At 39.2% G+C, this 17,900-nt stretch overlaps 1 protein-coding gene across 5 annotated transcripts in view; it reads left to right on the top strand.

Annotated features, from left to right (window-relative positions):
• The window catches only part of epha6 (eph receptor A6), a 691,207-nt gene that overhangs the window by 400,077 nt on the left and 273,230 nt on the right, over positions 1–17,900 (top strand). For all 5 annotated transcript variants that reach the window (XM_073045584.1, XM_073045587.1, XM_073045586.1 and 2 more), the window contains exon 5: positions 13,893–14,228. In XM_073045584.1, the coding sequence (XP_072901685.1) occupies positions 13,893–14,228 (336 nt within the window). The remainder of the gene's footprint in view (positions 1–13,892; positions 14,229–17,900) is intronic.

The following is a 17,900-nucleotide window of genomic DNA, read 5'->3' as shown; positions in this document are numbered from 1 at the left end:
TTAACGTATGACAATACTGGTAAGAAATTTAAGTTCCTTTCACCTGAAGGAAGATAGGGTAATTCATGAAAAATCAGTACAACAGCAAAAAGCAATCTATTTTGTATAATAGAGCTTTAAATATACAAAGTGTGTGCGGTGGACATATATTGTGCTCCATATTTTACACAAGTCATTAGGATCTGTAAAGTTCATTGAGTACAGCAGCATAGTGGTCAAGTTATTGGTCTGGTGTTCTGTGCCCTGAATTACTGATCTTGAGCCATGAATTTGAATCCTATAATAACACCTGAAGAATTACATTCAAGGAGTGAGTACAGTATTCCTGGATTAGAAAGCTTACATCAGTAACAATGACCTTCCTCATATGTCTACATTGAGAACAAGCAGCTTGCCACAGGCTGCAAGATCCAGGCTGCTATCTCATTACAATGTTGTATGGATGAAGGCTCAAAGTAATCTTTGCTATTGATATTGATTTATTATTGTCACATGTACCAAGACACAGTGAAAAGCTTGTCTTACATATTATTCATACAGATTGAATCATTACACAGTGCATTGAAGCAGAGCAAGATAAAACAATAACAATGCAGGACAAAGTGGAACAGCCACAGAGAAAGTGTAGTGCAGGTAAACAATAAAGTGTAGGGTCATAACGAGGTAGATTGTGAAGGTAACAGTCCATTTTATCATACAAGAAGTCCATTCGTGTCTGAGAGCAGTAGGTAGAACATTTTTGAGTTGGTGGTATGTACTTTCAGGCTTTTTATCTTCTGCCTGATTGCAAAGGAATGACTGCTTCTTTCAACGGATGCTGCCTGACCTGCTGAGTTCATCCAGCTTTTTTGTACGTTTTGAAGGGGAGGAGAAAGATTGCCCCAGGTGGGCGGGGTCCGGCTGCTTTATTGAGGTGGTGAGAAGTAGAGACAGAATAGGGAAGACTGTCATGTGCTGAACTGCGTCTACAAGTCTGCAGCTTTTTCTCGTCATGTGTCGAGCCACTATGCATTGAGATATAATGCTTCCTATGGTGAAATTTCTTTGGGTGAAATGGGTTTATTTATTTATTCAGTTGTTGAGATACAGCATGGAATAGGCCCTTCCTACCCTTCAAGCCACGCCACCCAGCAACCCCCAATTAATCCTAGACTAATCATCAATTTACAATGACTAATTAACCTACTAACCGGTAGGTCTTTGGACTGTGAGAGGAAAACAGAGCACTCGGAGAAACTCACACGTTCCATGAGGAGGATATGTAGACTCCTTATAGATGAGGTCAGAATTGAACTCAGAATCCTGATACCCTGACCTGTGAAAGCATTGCTCTATCTGCTACGCTACCTTGGCACCCAAGAAGCATTAGAAAGTGGAAATAATTGGATAAGTTTACACCACTGTCCCAGTTTAAAACTCACTTTCCTTATTACTAAGTTGTACTTTGATTATGTGATTTCCTTTATTTTTAGATAAAATTAATTGCAATTTAGAGGTAGTGTTCAGTTTGGTAAAGCATCGAGGGTTTCCTGCAATGTAGCTGAGAGCTGCAAAACTGGGAACAGTATTATGCTGTCACTGGTGGGAGAGATATGCAGTGTGGCAAATTTACACAGACAATTCCCATTATAAATGTCAATTTACAAATTAATGATGTGGAAAGTTGACAACAGGAAGAAGGATTTTATTGACAGGAAATCCTCACAGATGTGATTATTAATATGTTATGAGCTGATATCATGCGACCTTGGCATTGGAGTCAGAGATGAAAATGTGTTCTGCAGATGAAGTGCTGTTAAACTGTAGGGATATATGGATTGACTTACAAAATTGTTCATATTTTAATTCCTACATTTTGTGCAGATTGAGCAGATGCTTCAGAAGATAAGATGGTGGTTTGTGGGACAAAGCAGTGCCGTACGCATTGCAGTGGGAGACCCTGGGAGGAATAATGGAATAATCCTAGGACAAGGCCCAGTGCTCACTTGGGAACTGCTGGCTAAGGCTAAGCAGTTCAAAGGGTAGTTGATTTACCCAGCAGGTCAGGCTGCGTCTGTGGGAGCAGAAACAGGTCTTGTGTTTCAGGTATGGGAAGAGGTCTTCAATCTGAAATGTTAGCTCTGTTTCTCTTCCCACGGATGTGGTCTGGCCTGCTGAGCATTTTTTATTTTTACTTACAGACTTTAAACATCTGCTGCTTTTTCTTTAAATTTCACTTACAGGTAACGGTAGTTGATTTGTTGAATTCTGCATCATAGTAAATGCTGAAAGGGATAGCCAGATGGATGGGGGATTTGATCAACAAGGGTCAGACACTAATCCATCAAGTAATTGCCCAGCTGGAGTAAAATGACGAATCAATGGGGGCAGAGACTGGGCCAAATCTAATTAAGCTAGGCAAAATATTAATCAATATGGACGTGCCCATTCTAATACACCATGTTAAGCCATCAATAGTTTGAGAACCTATTGCTAGAGTTCACATTATAAAATTATTTGGAATTAGAATTATTTTCCTCTGTATTTTCTTTTTAAAGTTTGATTAATAAATAATGACTAAAAATATCAAATGATCATAGATTGAGAAGTCAAAAATTCATGAATTCCAAAAACTTTTGCATTAATAAAGCAAAGTATAAAAATTTTAAGCAATATAAATATCTAAATTTAAATGAACTATACAAAGAAACAGGAATTTGGTTTGTGATCTGAATGGAGGCAAGTTAGCAGAATGAATGTTGTAGATGTTGATCTTGCCAATCTGAGATTCACCTCAAATCGAGCTTTGGATCTCATTAGAACGGAAAGCAGTAAGTGGCAAGCACAAATCTGCTATTTTGATGCATCTCGCTGTTGGGGTTTGAGTAGTTACAAAATGATAACTGTGAATTTAATTTCTCCCCCATGGTGTTAAGTTTTTAACTGAGCATATTGATCTGTACCTATGGAAATTAACCTGAAGCAGGACACAGTTGTCCAGACAGTGTCTGGGCAGACCGAGATGGTGCAGAAAGGCACAGCAAAACCACATCTGATTGTACAATCAGCAGGGAACATCTGCTCAGGTGATTGTCGTTAGAAAAGTGGAAATAGGATTCCACCGTCCTAGAAACTGGATTTCTCACTCTTCTGGTGAGATGAACAAGCGCTGTATATAAAGTTAATGCCCATTCCTACTCCTTAGGAAAATTTGCAAAATTGGTTTAAACCAACTGCTGCTAGCTGTTATTTAGCTGATGGATTCATTTACTAAAGTCGAACCTCAGGAGTTCCCTGGCAGAACTTAGGTGCACAGCCCGATTTTCTGTCCTGTCAGTGGCACCAAGCCCTAGAGAGTTGTGGGCTGATCGACCTTGGTCACAACATGCAGGTCACAAATGATAGTTTAAAAAATCAGACAGTGATCAGTGAAGGGAGCTGAAGTGGAGTTATGTTGCCCACTGATAAGCGAGGCTGGGCAGTGCAGTGGATAGTAGATAAATTGGAGAGTATATACTCATTCATTGCCATCTCGTTCTCAAACCCTATGCAAAGTGTTCAGTATTTATGTGAATCATTAATGAAGGACATAGGCTTCCTCCCTATGATTTCAATTTCTGCCATTACCTGAGGAATTGCGGCTGCATGAACTCTGATGCAATTTGCTCTGTGTGTTAAGTTGGGCAGATCTCTACTGTGGCAAGATAAGTGGTGCCCAGAAATAACCAAGACAATATTCTTTTGGTTATAACATAATCCAAATATGATTTCTAAAGTAATTTGCATATGGTGAAACCTTCTGCTAAAATATCTTTATGTATCAAAGTCATTCTGTGCTACAGCTACCCTCTCATGAATGCAATAGTTTTTTGTAAGTTGAAATGTACAGCATGAGATACAGGGTGGAAATGGCTAATCAGGGCAGAAATGGCTGATACAAGGGGCTTAATATTAAGGTGATGTTAAGGAAAGTACAGGGGGATGTCAGAGATATGTTTTTTTTACACTGAGCATGGTGGGTGTGTGGAGCGTCCTGTCAGGGGTGGTGGTAGACGAAGGGCATTCAAGAAACTCTTAGCTAAGCATGTGGATGATAGCAAGATGGAGGATTATACAAGAGGGTTAGATTTATCTTAAAGTAGATTAAAACGTCAGCACAACATCGTGAGCTGATGGACCTGTACTGTGCTGTAACATTCTATGTATACCTAATGAGCAAATATTGACTTAGGCACAAAAAAATCCCATTTTTAGGCTAATATTTGAGAAAATGTTGTAACAACAAATATATTACAGCAGGAAAGAAGTGTGCACGTGTTAAGTATTTCTATTACCAATTACTGATGTGTAAATTGTACACACCAAGTTTTGTTGATTTATTAGAAGAAAAATTAATGATTTTTAATAAATCTGTACTATTTTCAATCTAATATTCTCTGTTCTATTTTCACGGTTAATTTAGAGGAAAATAAAACAAGTGGACCTAATATTCATGTTCTCTGTAGAATAATGGCCAACAAAAAATTATTATTTATATCTAATAAATATGACTATAATCTCATTTCATTGAGCATAGTGTTTCAACTTTGTTACTTAAAGCCTTCGTAAGAGGAACACTAAAGAACTGTATGATGAGCATTTAATTACTGTACATAGTATTTTAGCAAAAGCTTTCATAATCATTTTTCAGATTACTGGTTTATAAATAAATGTATAATTATAAATATTATTAATCAAATAATGATATAATAATACACTATACTCTCCTTAATTGAACTGGGAGTGAACGAACAGCAGCTATACTTGTAACAGGTGGTATGTTCTAAAAAGCTTGCTTTAGGCAAAAGCAATGATATGGTTAGCTCTACTTCAAATTCTTCTTCTCCCTCAACCTGAACGGGAGAATTTGACACTGATACCAAAGTCCCAGGAAAGCATCTATTAGCAGTTTGCTACAATGTGAGTGTTATATGAGCATGAGTAAATGCACTAAAACTTAATTAATATGTTTATAAATTCATCCATAAATTATTAAAGCATTTCAGGAACAAGACAAAATAATCTCAAAGTTAATTAATACATTTAGAAATTCATCCATAAATTAAGTGCTTAATTTGTTTATTAATTAATACATGTTTACATAAATTTAAAAAGCTTTCCTTAATTTTGAGGTATAATTATGAATTTGTAAATCAAATCAAAAATGAATTATAATACATTTCCAATGTTAAATTAAAATATATTCATGAATAACATTAAAGTGACAAGCTCCAGAGGGAGGTAATGTGGTGCAATAGTAATTCACCTGCAGTGTGTGCACTGCCATTATTTATCGTTGGCAGTTTTCTCAACTAGATTTTGAAAGGTTCATTTATAGGTATGGTTCATTCTGTGCTAGTCCAGTAACTCATCTAAATGGCATTTGTTTCAGTTTGTATGTTGTAAGAGTAATGAGGGTCCGTCTGGATAGCCTCTGGTCTGACGGCATGAATATCAATTTCTCCAACTTCTGGTAATTTCCCGCTCACCCTTCCTGTCTAACCTCCTCATTGCCTCACCTGCCTATCACTTCCTCCTTCCATTTCCCCCACGGCCCACTCTCCTCTCCTACCAAATTCCTTTTTCTCTAGCCCTTTGCCTTTTCTACCTCTTACCGCCAGCTTCTTACTTCATTATCCCTCCCCCACCCACCTGGCTTCAGATGTAGTTTTAGCCTGTACTCCCTCCCCTACCCACCTTCTTATTCTGGCTTCTTCCCCCTCCTTTCCAGTGCTGATGAAAGGTCCTGACCCGAAACTTTGATTAATAATCAATTTCCATAGATGCTGCCTGAATCTGCAGAACGTCTTGTGTTTATAAATGTAAAATAATCTGTCCTGCACAAGTATGACTGACCTATATACTCAGGTCCTTAGTGTTTAGCAGGATTTTGGTTTTGCCTAAACCTATTTCCAGCATACAGCTCCCACAAAGGATGTCAACCCAAGTACAAAATTTAATGGCTGTTGTATTTTCAATCTCTAAGTTCTGGAAAAACAGCCATGCATTTTTTTCACAGAACAATCAGATTTTGCTGACTGTATTTTCCTGAAATCTTCTTATTTAAAGGACCAACACTTAGTCTCCATGGTCACCACCCACAAAAAGCAAGCCACCAGAGGGATTGTTCTTCACAAATATGCCAAGATCTCGCTGACTCTTGAAAACACTATCCTAGACCCTACCATCATTGGAGCACCCATTTATTCAGAAGAATCTCTTCCTCAAGCTAGAAAATTATACTTTGAATATGTCAGTTTAAGTGCTGCTTTTAAATATCACACAGTCTGGGTTGCCCATCCATGCTCACCCCATCTTCCCACCATCCATGCTCACCCCATCTTCCCACCATCCATGCTCACCCCATCTTCCCACCATCCATGCTCACCCCATCTTCCCACCATCCATGTTGACCCCATCTTCCCACCATCCATGCTGACCCCATCTTCCCACCATCCATGCTCACCCCATCTTCCCACCATCCATGCTGACCCCATCTTCCCACCATCCATGCTGACCCCATCTTCCCACCATCCATGCTGATCCCATCTTCCCACCATCCATGCTGACCCCATCTTCCCACCATCCATGCTGACCCCATCTTCCCACCATCCATGCTCACCCCATCTTCCCACCATCCATGTTGACCCCATCTTCCCACCATCCATGCTGATCCCATCTTCCCACCATCCATGCTCAGCACATCTTTCCACTGGCATAACAGGGATAGAGTTCCTCTTGCTCTCACAAACCATCCCATGAGCCTCCACATTCAAAACGTCATTCTCCACAATTTCCACCACCTTCAAAGGGATCCTACACCGAACACATATTTACATTCCATCTTCTCTCTATTTTCTGCTTTCCCCATAGATCATTCCTTCCATAATCCCCTTATCCATTTGTCCCTCCCCACTTATCTTCCTCCTGGTACATAACCCTGCAAATGACAGAAATACTACACCTGCCCATTCGCTTTCTCTCTTACTTCCATTCAGGGCCCCAAATAGTCGTTCCATGTGAGCCAACACCTCACCTGTGAATGTGTTGGGGTTGACTACGTATGCAGTGCTCCCAATGCGGCCTGATCTACATTGGTGAGACCCAATGTAAAGTGGATTACCACTGTTGAGCACCTCCACTCCATCCATCAGAAGCTGAATTTCCCAATGACTGACCATTTTAATTCTAACCCCTATTCACATTCCAACATGTTAGTCCATAGTTTCCTCCACTGCCACGATGAGGCCACATTTAGGATGGAAGAGCAGTACCTTATAGTCAACAACACACACAAAATGCTGGTGGAACACAGCAGGCCAGGCTGCATCTATAGGGAGAAGCGCTGACGACGTTTCGGGCCGAGACCCTTCATCAGGACCTTATAGTCAATCTAGGTAGCCTCCAACCTAATGGCACCCTCATCAATTTCTCCTTTTGGTAATTTTCTTTCCTTTTTTACTTTTCCCTTCTCCATTCCTTCTTTTATTTCCCACTCTGCCCTCTTACTTCTCCTCATCTGCTATTACCTCTTCCTGGGTCCCCTCCTACTTCCCTTTCTCTTAAAATTCACTCTCCTATCAGATTCCTTCTTCTCCAGCTCTTTACCTTTCCCACCCACCTGGCTTCACCTATCACCTTCCAGCTTGTCTTACTTCCCCTCCCCCCACTTCCTTCTTCTGCCTGACCTGTTGAGTTCCTCCAGCATTTTATGTGTGTTGCTCTGGACTTTCAGCATTTGTAGAGAGAATCTCTTATGTTTATAGGTTAATGTGCACCAGGAATGGTTCACATTGCTCCTCTTGACATAGTATACCCAAGAAGCACAATTTGTTTTAAGATCCATTTATTTTCAATTATCATTGCAATTATTATCAGACTAAAACTGATTTCCTGTGCCTTTGCTCAAGATCAAGTTATGTACACAATTTTGGATTACTTGTCCACAGTCACGTCTTCACGTGCTTCAGCACGTACAATCTAATGTGTCAGCCAACAGTGGACAAGTGAACTATTCATTTTCTTCTCAAAGTTCTCCTTTCACTGTTCATAATCATTAAAATAAAACCTATTTCTTTTGTTCTAAGTTTGGAAGCAGCTGTTAGTGTCCACTCTGAATCCGTTCATAGCAGTCTATTAATTTTCTACTCGAATAAACAGATGGTGGCTTCCTTCAGAATCATAACACTTTGTGTTGGCTGGAAAAGTACCCCAGTTTGAAATGCACCATGTAGAGATGATAGAAGAACACAACAGCTTCGCAGGTTATTTTTGTAGTCCTCCAACTGAATGCTCTCCTTTCAATATCTGAAAACCTAGGAGGTTTCTCAAGTGGCCAAGTGGTGTTTCTTGTAATGCGTGAATTCAGTATTAATTAGGTATTCAAGCTACTTTGCACAATCAGTTTTAAAACAAATACATCGGAGAGGACCAGCTGCTTGATCAAGCCCCTGTTTCCATTCTCGCGGCGATTTGGAATGCCACCCTCCCAAACTGGTCCCCAGACTCCAGGCGTATCCCAGCTACAAGTGGTCATGAAATTGACTGGGCAATGCAAAGGGAGTATTTCAGATACATTAGAAAAAATGTATCTTGCCTTCTGCCTTTGTTTGACTATCAAATGAATGTCCAGGAACCTTCAGTTTGAAAATCAGAAGTGTTGCTGAGACTGAAAATCTGAAAGAACAGAAAATGCCCAAAACGTTCAGCAGACCAGGCAGCATCTGTCGAAAGGGAGACACTGTTAACGTGTCAGGCCTGAGTTTTTTTGGGCAGAACCAGGAGGAATCCAGGTCACAGCAGTCAGTGTGTAATCTTGGCCTAAACCAGGAGCTCATCTGGCTCATTTTTGAAGGGATGCAATCCATTAGCACTCTCTGCACGATCTACCAACTTATTCCCTGGACTTATTATCATCTGGGAAAAAGACGTACCTACTGCCCTTGTGAAATTCATATACTGTATATAAGTTCTGATCCTTCATGTGTGAATGGCTGTTCAATTTACATATTGCATTTTGCTGATTCTGATGGATGAAAGCCTCAGAGATATATAACGTTGCAGTGCTATTTATCCATCCTCTCCTAAAGCTTGCTAAAGATAAACTTGCTTTCACTTTTATAGATTTTGTTCTGCTCACTTTTTCAATGACACTTTGAAATGAACTTGCAGCCAGCTTCAGTGAATGGTTACAGTCTTCTCAGGATAGAGGGGTCTAAAACTAAAGGCTGTTGGTTTCAGGTGAGAGAGGAAAGACTTGGGAACCAGAGAGGCAAGGTTTTCACACAAAGGGTCATGGAGCTATGGATCAAACAGCCGGGAGATGCAGCATAAAATGTTAAAATGACATTCCAACAGGTGCATGAATATGAAGTGCTTAGAGGGATATAGGAGAAATACAGGCTAATGGAAGTAGCTTTGGTTGGAATGCGTGAGATGGGCCCAAGGGCCTGTTTCTGTGGGACCTAACTGTACGACTCAGTCTTGTTATTTAACCTGGCTTCTAATACTTTCAGGAAAGTAAAGTTGTCTGTCTTGTTTGCTAATTGTTTGGCTGCAGGAGTTCTATCCTGGCTGTGAAAACATTTGTCTCAGTAATGTTTGAAATCTAACCCTCGATATTTTAGATCCCTTGTAGAACTGCAGGATATGTGTAATTTTGTATTTATTCATTAGGTGCTTCAAAAGTGATATTTATAATGCAAATCAAAGTGTTAGAAAATCTAAAAACCCACGCGTGAGAGCAGTAGCTATTGAAGCAAGCTGTTGAGCAAGAGAAATAACTGTCCCACTAGATATTCACCTACAAGATGGACACTTGTCAAGGTGTGATTAGCAGATTAATTCATGCAGTATTTAGTGTAAGCTTTTGCTTCATCAAAGTTTGCTTTCATTGTAGCTCTTTAACTGAGTGCGAGCTGGAATAAAATCAATTGCAGCAGCTTGCTTCAATGTATCATCTTCTTCACAGATGGAGACGACTCAGCCAGTCAGTCCTGGGCCAGCTAAGGGAATATCCCATTCCACTCCACTTTCCCAGTTTTCCTTCAAAACCTCTCATTAATAGATTTTGCCATCTACTTTGACATATTGCTGCAGGATTTGGGATTAGGCAAAGGTGAAGTCATCCTCCAGATTGGAATTGAGAGCCAGGTGGGAAGGTCAGAGAATAGTCAAGGTGGATTGATACCAGTGTGATCAGGATAGTGGGAAGTAATTGGGGAGATCAACTGTCGGTACCTATCCTTTCAGGTGATGGCATCCAGAGGTCATGGTCAAGTTCAGTGGGCTGGGCTTGTTGCTGGGTAGTGAGAATGGAGTACAAAAGGACCGAAGTAAGACTCTGACTTTAGAAGGTCCCAATCCGACACTGCATGATGATGGCATAATTGTTTCAGCAGTACCTGTCATTTGTCACTCCCAGGCTAACCTGATCTAATTTCCTCAAAGTACTCCAAATGGAGACACCCAGGGAAATGGCATTATTCCATGAGGAACTGACATAGAAATCACATCAAGCATGCAAGGACAACCGCCTGGTTAAATATGCAGAACAATGTAAAACCAGCTATCAGTGGTCATCTCACTCTAGCTGAAGTAAAATTTCAATCACAAAAAAAACTTATTAAGGAGGTATGATGTAATTAAATTTCTAGCCTAATAATTTTAATTCAGTTGGAAGCCCAATTTTACTTCGGAACCTTGAATTCTCTCAGTATGTTGTTTTCTTGTCTGCTGGAGGAAACAGCTGCTTACAGCAAGCAACATTTGCCATTTTTATTGAGCAACCTATAATGGTTTTAGTGTCCATAACGATTAAAGGCAGGCAAACATGAAAAGAACATTGAAAAATTAGAAGAAAGTAATTTCAAAAGACCAGGAGGAAGGAAGAAAGAAAATCAATAAAAATTTCTGAACAAGGAACATAAAGGGCAAATAAAAGGCTTTGGAGAGGAACATCAGTTGCAGGAATGTCATGGTAAGGATATAACGAGTAGGAGATAAAGATGTTAAAATACACACTCACTTCCAAACAGATTATGGAAACATAGATTTTATCAAAAACCTGTGTTTTATTTATAAAGGTAAACATTAGAGATTAAATTCATTACCAGAGTGGAGGCTGAAGAAAGACATGTTAAAGTTTTTAAAATACAGACAATTGCATAAGGAGGGATGATCTCTACTAATCAATGAGGCACTAATGGGAATTCTCAATTTTAATAGTCACATGGAAAATTGATGTTTATACTTTTAATTCAAGTTCCATCTACAGACTGATAAATCAAAGTAGGAAACAACTCAAATACATTAGAAATTAAATAATCGTATACACTAAATGATGTATCTATCTCAGAATTTCAAATTTTTTAAATAAATGAGAAGCAAAAATGACAAGACTACATCCACAGATGCATTTATTCTTGCTATGTAGTATTTGTCTAGCTGCTTTGAAGAGGGAAATGCTAGTGTATGTTTCACAAATGTGATAACCTAGCTAATCATTATTTTTTATTTTACAGGTACAGAAGTGTTTATTTTCTAATACATTTTGAACATACGCGAAGGAGATGAGATGGCATAATATACACAAACACCAAAAAACAGGACTAGTTATCTTAAATAGAAACACAAAGCGCTGGAATTACCCATCCAGTCAGGCAGCCTATATGTAGAGAGAGAGATAATTATATTTGTTTGATGGCCTTTCATCAGAACTGCGGGATTGTCAAAGTGAGGAAGTAACTAATGAGAGGTCATCAACTTGAAACATTAACCCTTTTTCACTTTACATCTACGCTACCATACCTGTTGGGTACTTACAGCATTTTCTGTTACCATTCCAGATTTCCAACATCTGCAGTTCATTTGCTTTTTAATTTACTTTGTATTCACTTTCTTATTTACTGCCGCTTCTCTATGAGTTATGTTCACTCTGAAGAAGCATATCCAGTATCTTCTGCTTTAATTTTCATATAATTTAAATCAATGCATTGTAGAAAGTACCTCCTAGTAACATTTTAGAAAAGATACCATGCACCTATGACTCCTGACCTAGATTATCCACCGACATATACTACAAATCCACAGTATCCTTACAATGTATCCAAATCCACAGTAATATCCTTACAAGTGACTCCCGCAGCTGTCACTTGTAAGCATATCATTCCTTTGTCTCAGTTTCTCTGTCTCTGCTGCATCTGTTCTTAAGAAGAGACCATCCAAGATGTCCTCTCTTTTAAGAAAACAGTGTCCCCCTCCCATCCACTGTTACTGAAGAAGCCCTCACCTGCAACCCCTCTGTTTCCCACATTTCCCCTGCCGTGCAGAACTGGATTAGAGCTCTCCTCGTCCTCACCTATCACTCTATTAGCCTATGCATCCAGCATATCATTCTTTGCAACTTCAATCAGCTACAACGATATTCCACCACCAACGACATCTTTAGTTCCCCTCCACTTTCCACAGAGAGAGTCTCCTTGTGACTCTCTAGTCTGCTTATCAATCCTTTCCCATCCCTTTCCTTCCCCAGCCACTCTCCCCTGTAATGATAAGGGAGAAATTATAGTAACTGGCCCTAACCTCCTCCCTCAATATCATCCAGGGCCCTACAGCCCTTCCAACTGAGACATACTTTCACATACAAATCCCTAGCATTGCTGCTCTGCATCCGTGAGACTGGAATCAAATTGAGCAACTGCTTTGTTGAGCTTCTAGGTTTGGGCAGAGCAATGATGTGGAGGTGGACAAAGATCATCTTGGGGTCAAATGTGTCACCAAGTTTACAGCCAATCTGAATGTAGAAAAGTGCTGCTTGGATACCCAAATAATGCATTTTGAAGGACAAGGTTGCTGATATTTTTCTACCCTGAGTGAAAGGATTATTTTTTCACGTGTGTCATTTCAAGCAAAGTCAAGCGTGAATTTACTTCTTCCTTTGAACTGCATTCTTGTCTTGTCATTTTGTAGTCGGTGGAATTTGTGATCTGCTACTTATTGAATGGATATTTTGTCATATCTTCATGTGATGTTCTACTTTCTACAGCATAGTTTGCATACACAGATCATAGGCTTACACTGCATATTAAACAATTTGATCAAAGTAAGCAGCAACAGAACAGCATGACATTGAATTGGTACCACGAAGCAGTGTTCCTGCACTTTGACATTTATATCAAGGTAGCTAAAAATAAAGTTATTTTTAGCCTCAATTAGTCCTAATTGAAGGAATGTTGTGGTCCCTTGACAAATATCCACAAGGAATTGAACTCCCATAACTCAAGCTCCTTCCATTTTAGGTTCATTAGCATAACAAGGAAAAGCTCTTCATTCTAGTCTGGATTTGAATGATCTCCATAATATAAAAGAAGACAAATGCTTTTGTTAAAAGTTCTGACTGCCTCATTTAAATTCGTCTAAAGGCAGTATCTTAATATATTCTGTTTATCTTTTGCTTGCTGTTACTTCACCTTGACAGTTATGTACTCCCGTCGTATTTCTACCTAACTTCTATCACCTTGCCCTCTATAACCTTTCAGAGGTTTATTTTGCAGGCATGGAAGAAAACAATATATTAAAATTGCTTCAATATTAGTGGGTTCTTTTATCCAAAAATATAGGAATGGTTGTCTAGCAAAACAATCAATGAAATAACGTGGAGCCAAAGGTCTTGACTTTTCAATATAATGTTCCAAGTTAATTACAGGTTTATGATGACAAGGTGCTCCACAGCTTTTATTAGCTATTATTATACAATTGGAGTTCTATACTATCCTCACCCCAGGGACCTCTTGGGTTTTGACTTAAGCTTTATGAAGATGTCCTGAAACTGAAGGGGTGAAGTAGTTTTAATATTCTGCTTTGCTTTTTGTCAGGACCTCCTTCTACCCCTCGTAATGTCATTTTCAACATCAATGACTCATCATTGATCCTGGAGTGGAGTCCCCCCGTTGATACAGGAGGACGAAAGGACCTCACCTACAACGTCATCTGTAAGATGTGTGGCTTAGGCCCTAAGAAATGCTCACTCTGTGGAGGAGGGATGCGCTTCCTGCCTCGAAACACCGGTCTGACAAATACATCTGTGACCGTCGTTGACTTTCTTGCCCACATGAACTACACGTTTGAGATTGAGTCAGTGAATGGTGTCTCCAGTGAGAGTATGGTTCCCAGGCAATTTGCTATTCTCACCATCGTCACTAATCAGGCAGGTAAGTGCTCTCCTGTTATCCCTTCACAGATTTGGTTCCAGTGCTGGTGAGTTTATATTGCTATTGTTGCAGAATTTTATCTCGAAGAAAACATTAACTAACTAAACTTTCATTAGAACTTGAGTGCTTCTCACACCCAATCATCCATTCCTTAAGGAAGGAAATTGAGACTATATGCCAACCCCTGAATTGAAAAGCTTGCATGTTTTCCAGCTGCATAGCCCATGAATAATTGAGTTGCAAATTAAGATTGAAATTGGTTATCGAGACGTATCCACCTCACATGTTTGACATGGTGAAGCTTTAATCCATTGAAAGCAGGGCAGCCAGATCTAATTTTAAATTCTAAGTATTTGGACTCATCTGTTTACATCATTAAGGATAGTTAAAATTCAAAACTTAGATTATTTCTAGGCAGTGAATCCTGACTTCTATTTCCAGAAGCAATTAGATTGTAAATAAAGGAAGTGACCTTTGCAAGTAGTTAACTCATCCTTTTATTCATCATGCTGGTCTATTTCTCCATGATGTCAAATTCCATATCATTTTCCCATGGTGATTGCATTTGTTTTCATCTTTCTGTCACTTTCAGCTTCACTTGGTAAGTAGCCTCCTCTCGTCTGAGTTTTCAAGTGTGGGTTCATACCTCACAGCAGTCGTCAATGCACTTGTGATTTGGCGTAGGCTTGGGAAAGACGGCATATAGTGGGTTATTTCATTCAGATCATACATTAAGCTATAGCTGACTGCAGTATTTCATTGCAGCAGCATCCCGATATCTGCACATGCACAGAAGTTTCTCAGAAGCTTCTGTCAGCAGTTTATCATTGAGCAGCAAAATGCACTAGTCTTCCAACTGGGAACGGGAAATTACAGAGATTTCCCCAATACTTACTGTGGGGAATCTCTGTAATATGAGGTGAAGAATTTGGCCCAAGATGGGTGCTGTATAAATACAGGTTTGTGCTTCTTTCTGACATCCTCCTTTATCCAGGATAATGAAAATTTAGATTCCCAAGAGTAAGTAGAAAAGTTAGATCATTGGAAGTGAGTAACAAGTTTATATTATAAATGAACCACCCTTGTCTTATAATAAATCAGAATAATGAAAACTCAACGATTACTATCCATGATACAGGACTTTTGTCTAAACCCTGGTATCTCTTTTCCTTTTCTATTATTTTTCTGAGGTCTTCCTGTTTTGATTTTAGCGCTCTGAACAATCATGTGCATAAAGTTCAGTAGTTAACGTTGCAAAATGATCTAATATTCATGACTATTTACCTGTATTATTACTCCTGGAATGGTCAGATTTAACATTTTGAGAAATTGGTCTACATGAGGTTTATTTTATCACGTATGTGCTAAATTCAGGTCGAATTCTTACTTGGAACTTACCTTACAAATTGTTGACACAATCAAAACTAGCACCAATTAAAATATGCCAGATTTTTATGCAAATATAGAATGTGCATTTTGTTGACAAGGCCAACATTTAAGGGTCATCTTCAATCACCCTTGAGGTGAATGTGGTGAGCTCTTCCCTTGAACCTTGCATCCATTATACTGAAAGTACTCCACAGTGCTATTAAGTAGTGAGTTCAATGTTTGACTCGATAACTGTGAAGGAATAACGCTGTGTTTGGAAATCAGGATGTTTTGTGATATTAAGGATAATTTATGTACTAGCTATCCTTATCCTTTTGGATGGTAGAAGCTGTAGCTTTGGGTTGTGTTCCAGAAGAAACATGGTGACTTAGCAGTTTGCTCTGCTGCTGCAGTTCCAGCAGCCTGGGTTTGATCCTGATCCTGATCTCAGGCTGTGTAGAATTTGATCATGTGGGTTTACAGCCACGTCCCTAAGATGTTCTGGTTGGCAGTCCTAGTTCTCGCTAGGTTAGGTGAGTGGTAGGTGAACCAGAGGCAGTTGAAGACCATGGAAAACAAGTGGGGGGATAAAAGACTGATAAGATTACTCCTTGAGCCACATAGGAGCTGAATGGGCTGAATGGTCTCATTCTGCGTCTTAAAACTGAAACAAGCCATGCAGCATTGCTACAACGCTGCTCCGTTATTTGCTTCAGGCAAAGTGCAGCATTGGTGGAAGAAGCAAATGTTTAAGAATCAGAATCAGGTTTAATATCGCTGGCATATATTGTGAAATTTATTGTCTTTGCAGCAGCAGTATAATGCAGTGTACGATAATAGAAAAAATGTGAATTTCAGCTAGTGCCCATGATGGAGCTGACTAAGTTTACAACTCTCTGTAGCTTATTTCAGTCCTGTACAGTAGCCCCCCCCCCCCCATACCAAACAGTGATGCAGACAGAATGCTCCCCATGATACATCTGTAGAAATTTGTGAGTGTTTTTGGTGATATACCTCTAACTCCTAGTGAAATATAGCCGCTGTCATGCCTTCTTTGTAGTTGCAATAATATTTTGGATCCAGGACAGATCTTCAGAGATATTGACACCCAGGAACTGGAAATGTTCCTGCGAAGCTATTGGATGAAATCTGAGCAGGTAGTTATCATGGCTCAAACAATGTAAAACATCTTAAGAACTGAGAAGGAAACAGGCTGGAAAGCCAGGATGGCAAATTTCTACAAAGTCGTGACATTGGTCACTTAGTGCAGATTGCCCAGCATTTGATCTTTTCCTTTAAGCAATGTATTATGTGCCCGTTCTGTTAAATTTCTGGTCACTGGTGATCCCTGGGATGTATTTCTGGGGGATTCTGAAATGGTAATTCTATTGAATGTCAGGGGGAGTTGGTTAGACTCTTGTCTTGTAGAAATAATTTTAGGGCTGTGGAAAATGAGCAAGGTATTGGAATTTTGGGGTTTGTTCTACCAGGAGCTGGCATGGACTAGAAGGGCTGAAAGGCATTCTTCTGTGCCATAACATTTCTATGATTCCAAGCTGTACTGAGCAATTTATCTCAATTACCCGAGGTAATCAGGCAAAAATGTCCATGATTTTAACCTAGCAGTGAAATTTATATTATTTATCCTTGATCAGTATTATACTGATGACATTTCCATGGTCCCTGTAGCATATTATGTTTCTGGAGTATTTAATCATGTTCACCTCCACAAGTGTCCTTTTTACTATTAGACCTGATTTTCAACCATTTCCTTAATATTAGCTCAGTAACCTTATCCTGCGTCTGCCATAGAACAGAACAGGAAATCTAACTGCATCTAAAGTGGATTGTTTCATGCGCTATCAGCCTCTTTTTGTACTGTGATAGTAGTTAACATTAACTTGTTTATTTCTGAACTAATACAAACTAATCTGAACTATTGTGTATTGTATAAATAACTTCCTTACAGAAGAAAATTGGGTCCACAGTAGGTGATTTCACTGTTGCTCCAAACTCTAAAAGGCACATATGAAGCTTCTTTCAATTCACGTTGATATTGAGATTACTTATGAACATTGAACAATCTTTCCTTGAATATTTACATATATCTCCACTAAAGCTTTAATATTTTTGTGCACTGTGGCCAATTGCTATTCATCCAAATGTTGATTTTTACAAAAGGACTTGGTGGAACCTCCATAGAATAACTGTCTTTAGTAATGTTTAAAAATGTCCAAAAAAGGAAAAAAACCCTTAATCAAAACAGAATTCCAGCTTGTGACTCAGATACATCACATTTTTATA

Source organism: Hemitrygon akajei, chromosome 5 (assembly GCF_048418815.1).
Source record: "Hemitrygon akajei chromosome 5, sHemAka1.3, whole genome shotgun sequence".
NCBI lineage: Eukaryota > Metazoa > Chordata > Chondrichthyes > Myliobatiformes > Dasyatidae > Hemitrygon > Hemitrygon akajei.
The sequence above is the reverse complement of the archived record's forward strand: the minus strand, read 5'-3'. Positions and strand labels throughout refer to the sequence as shown.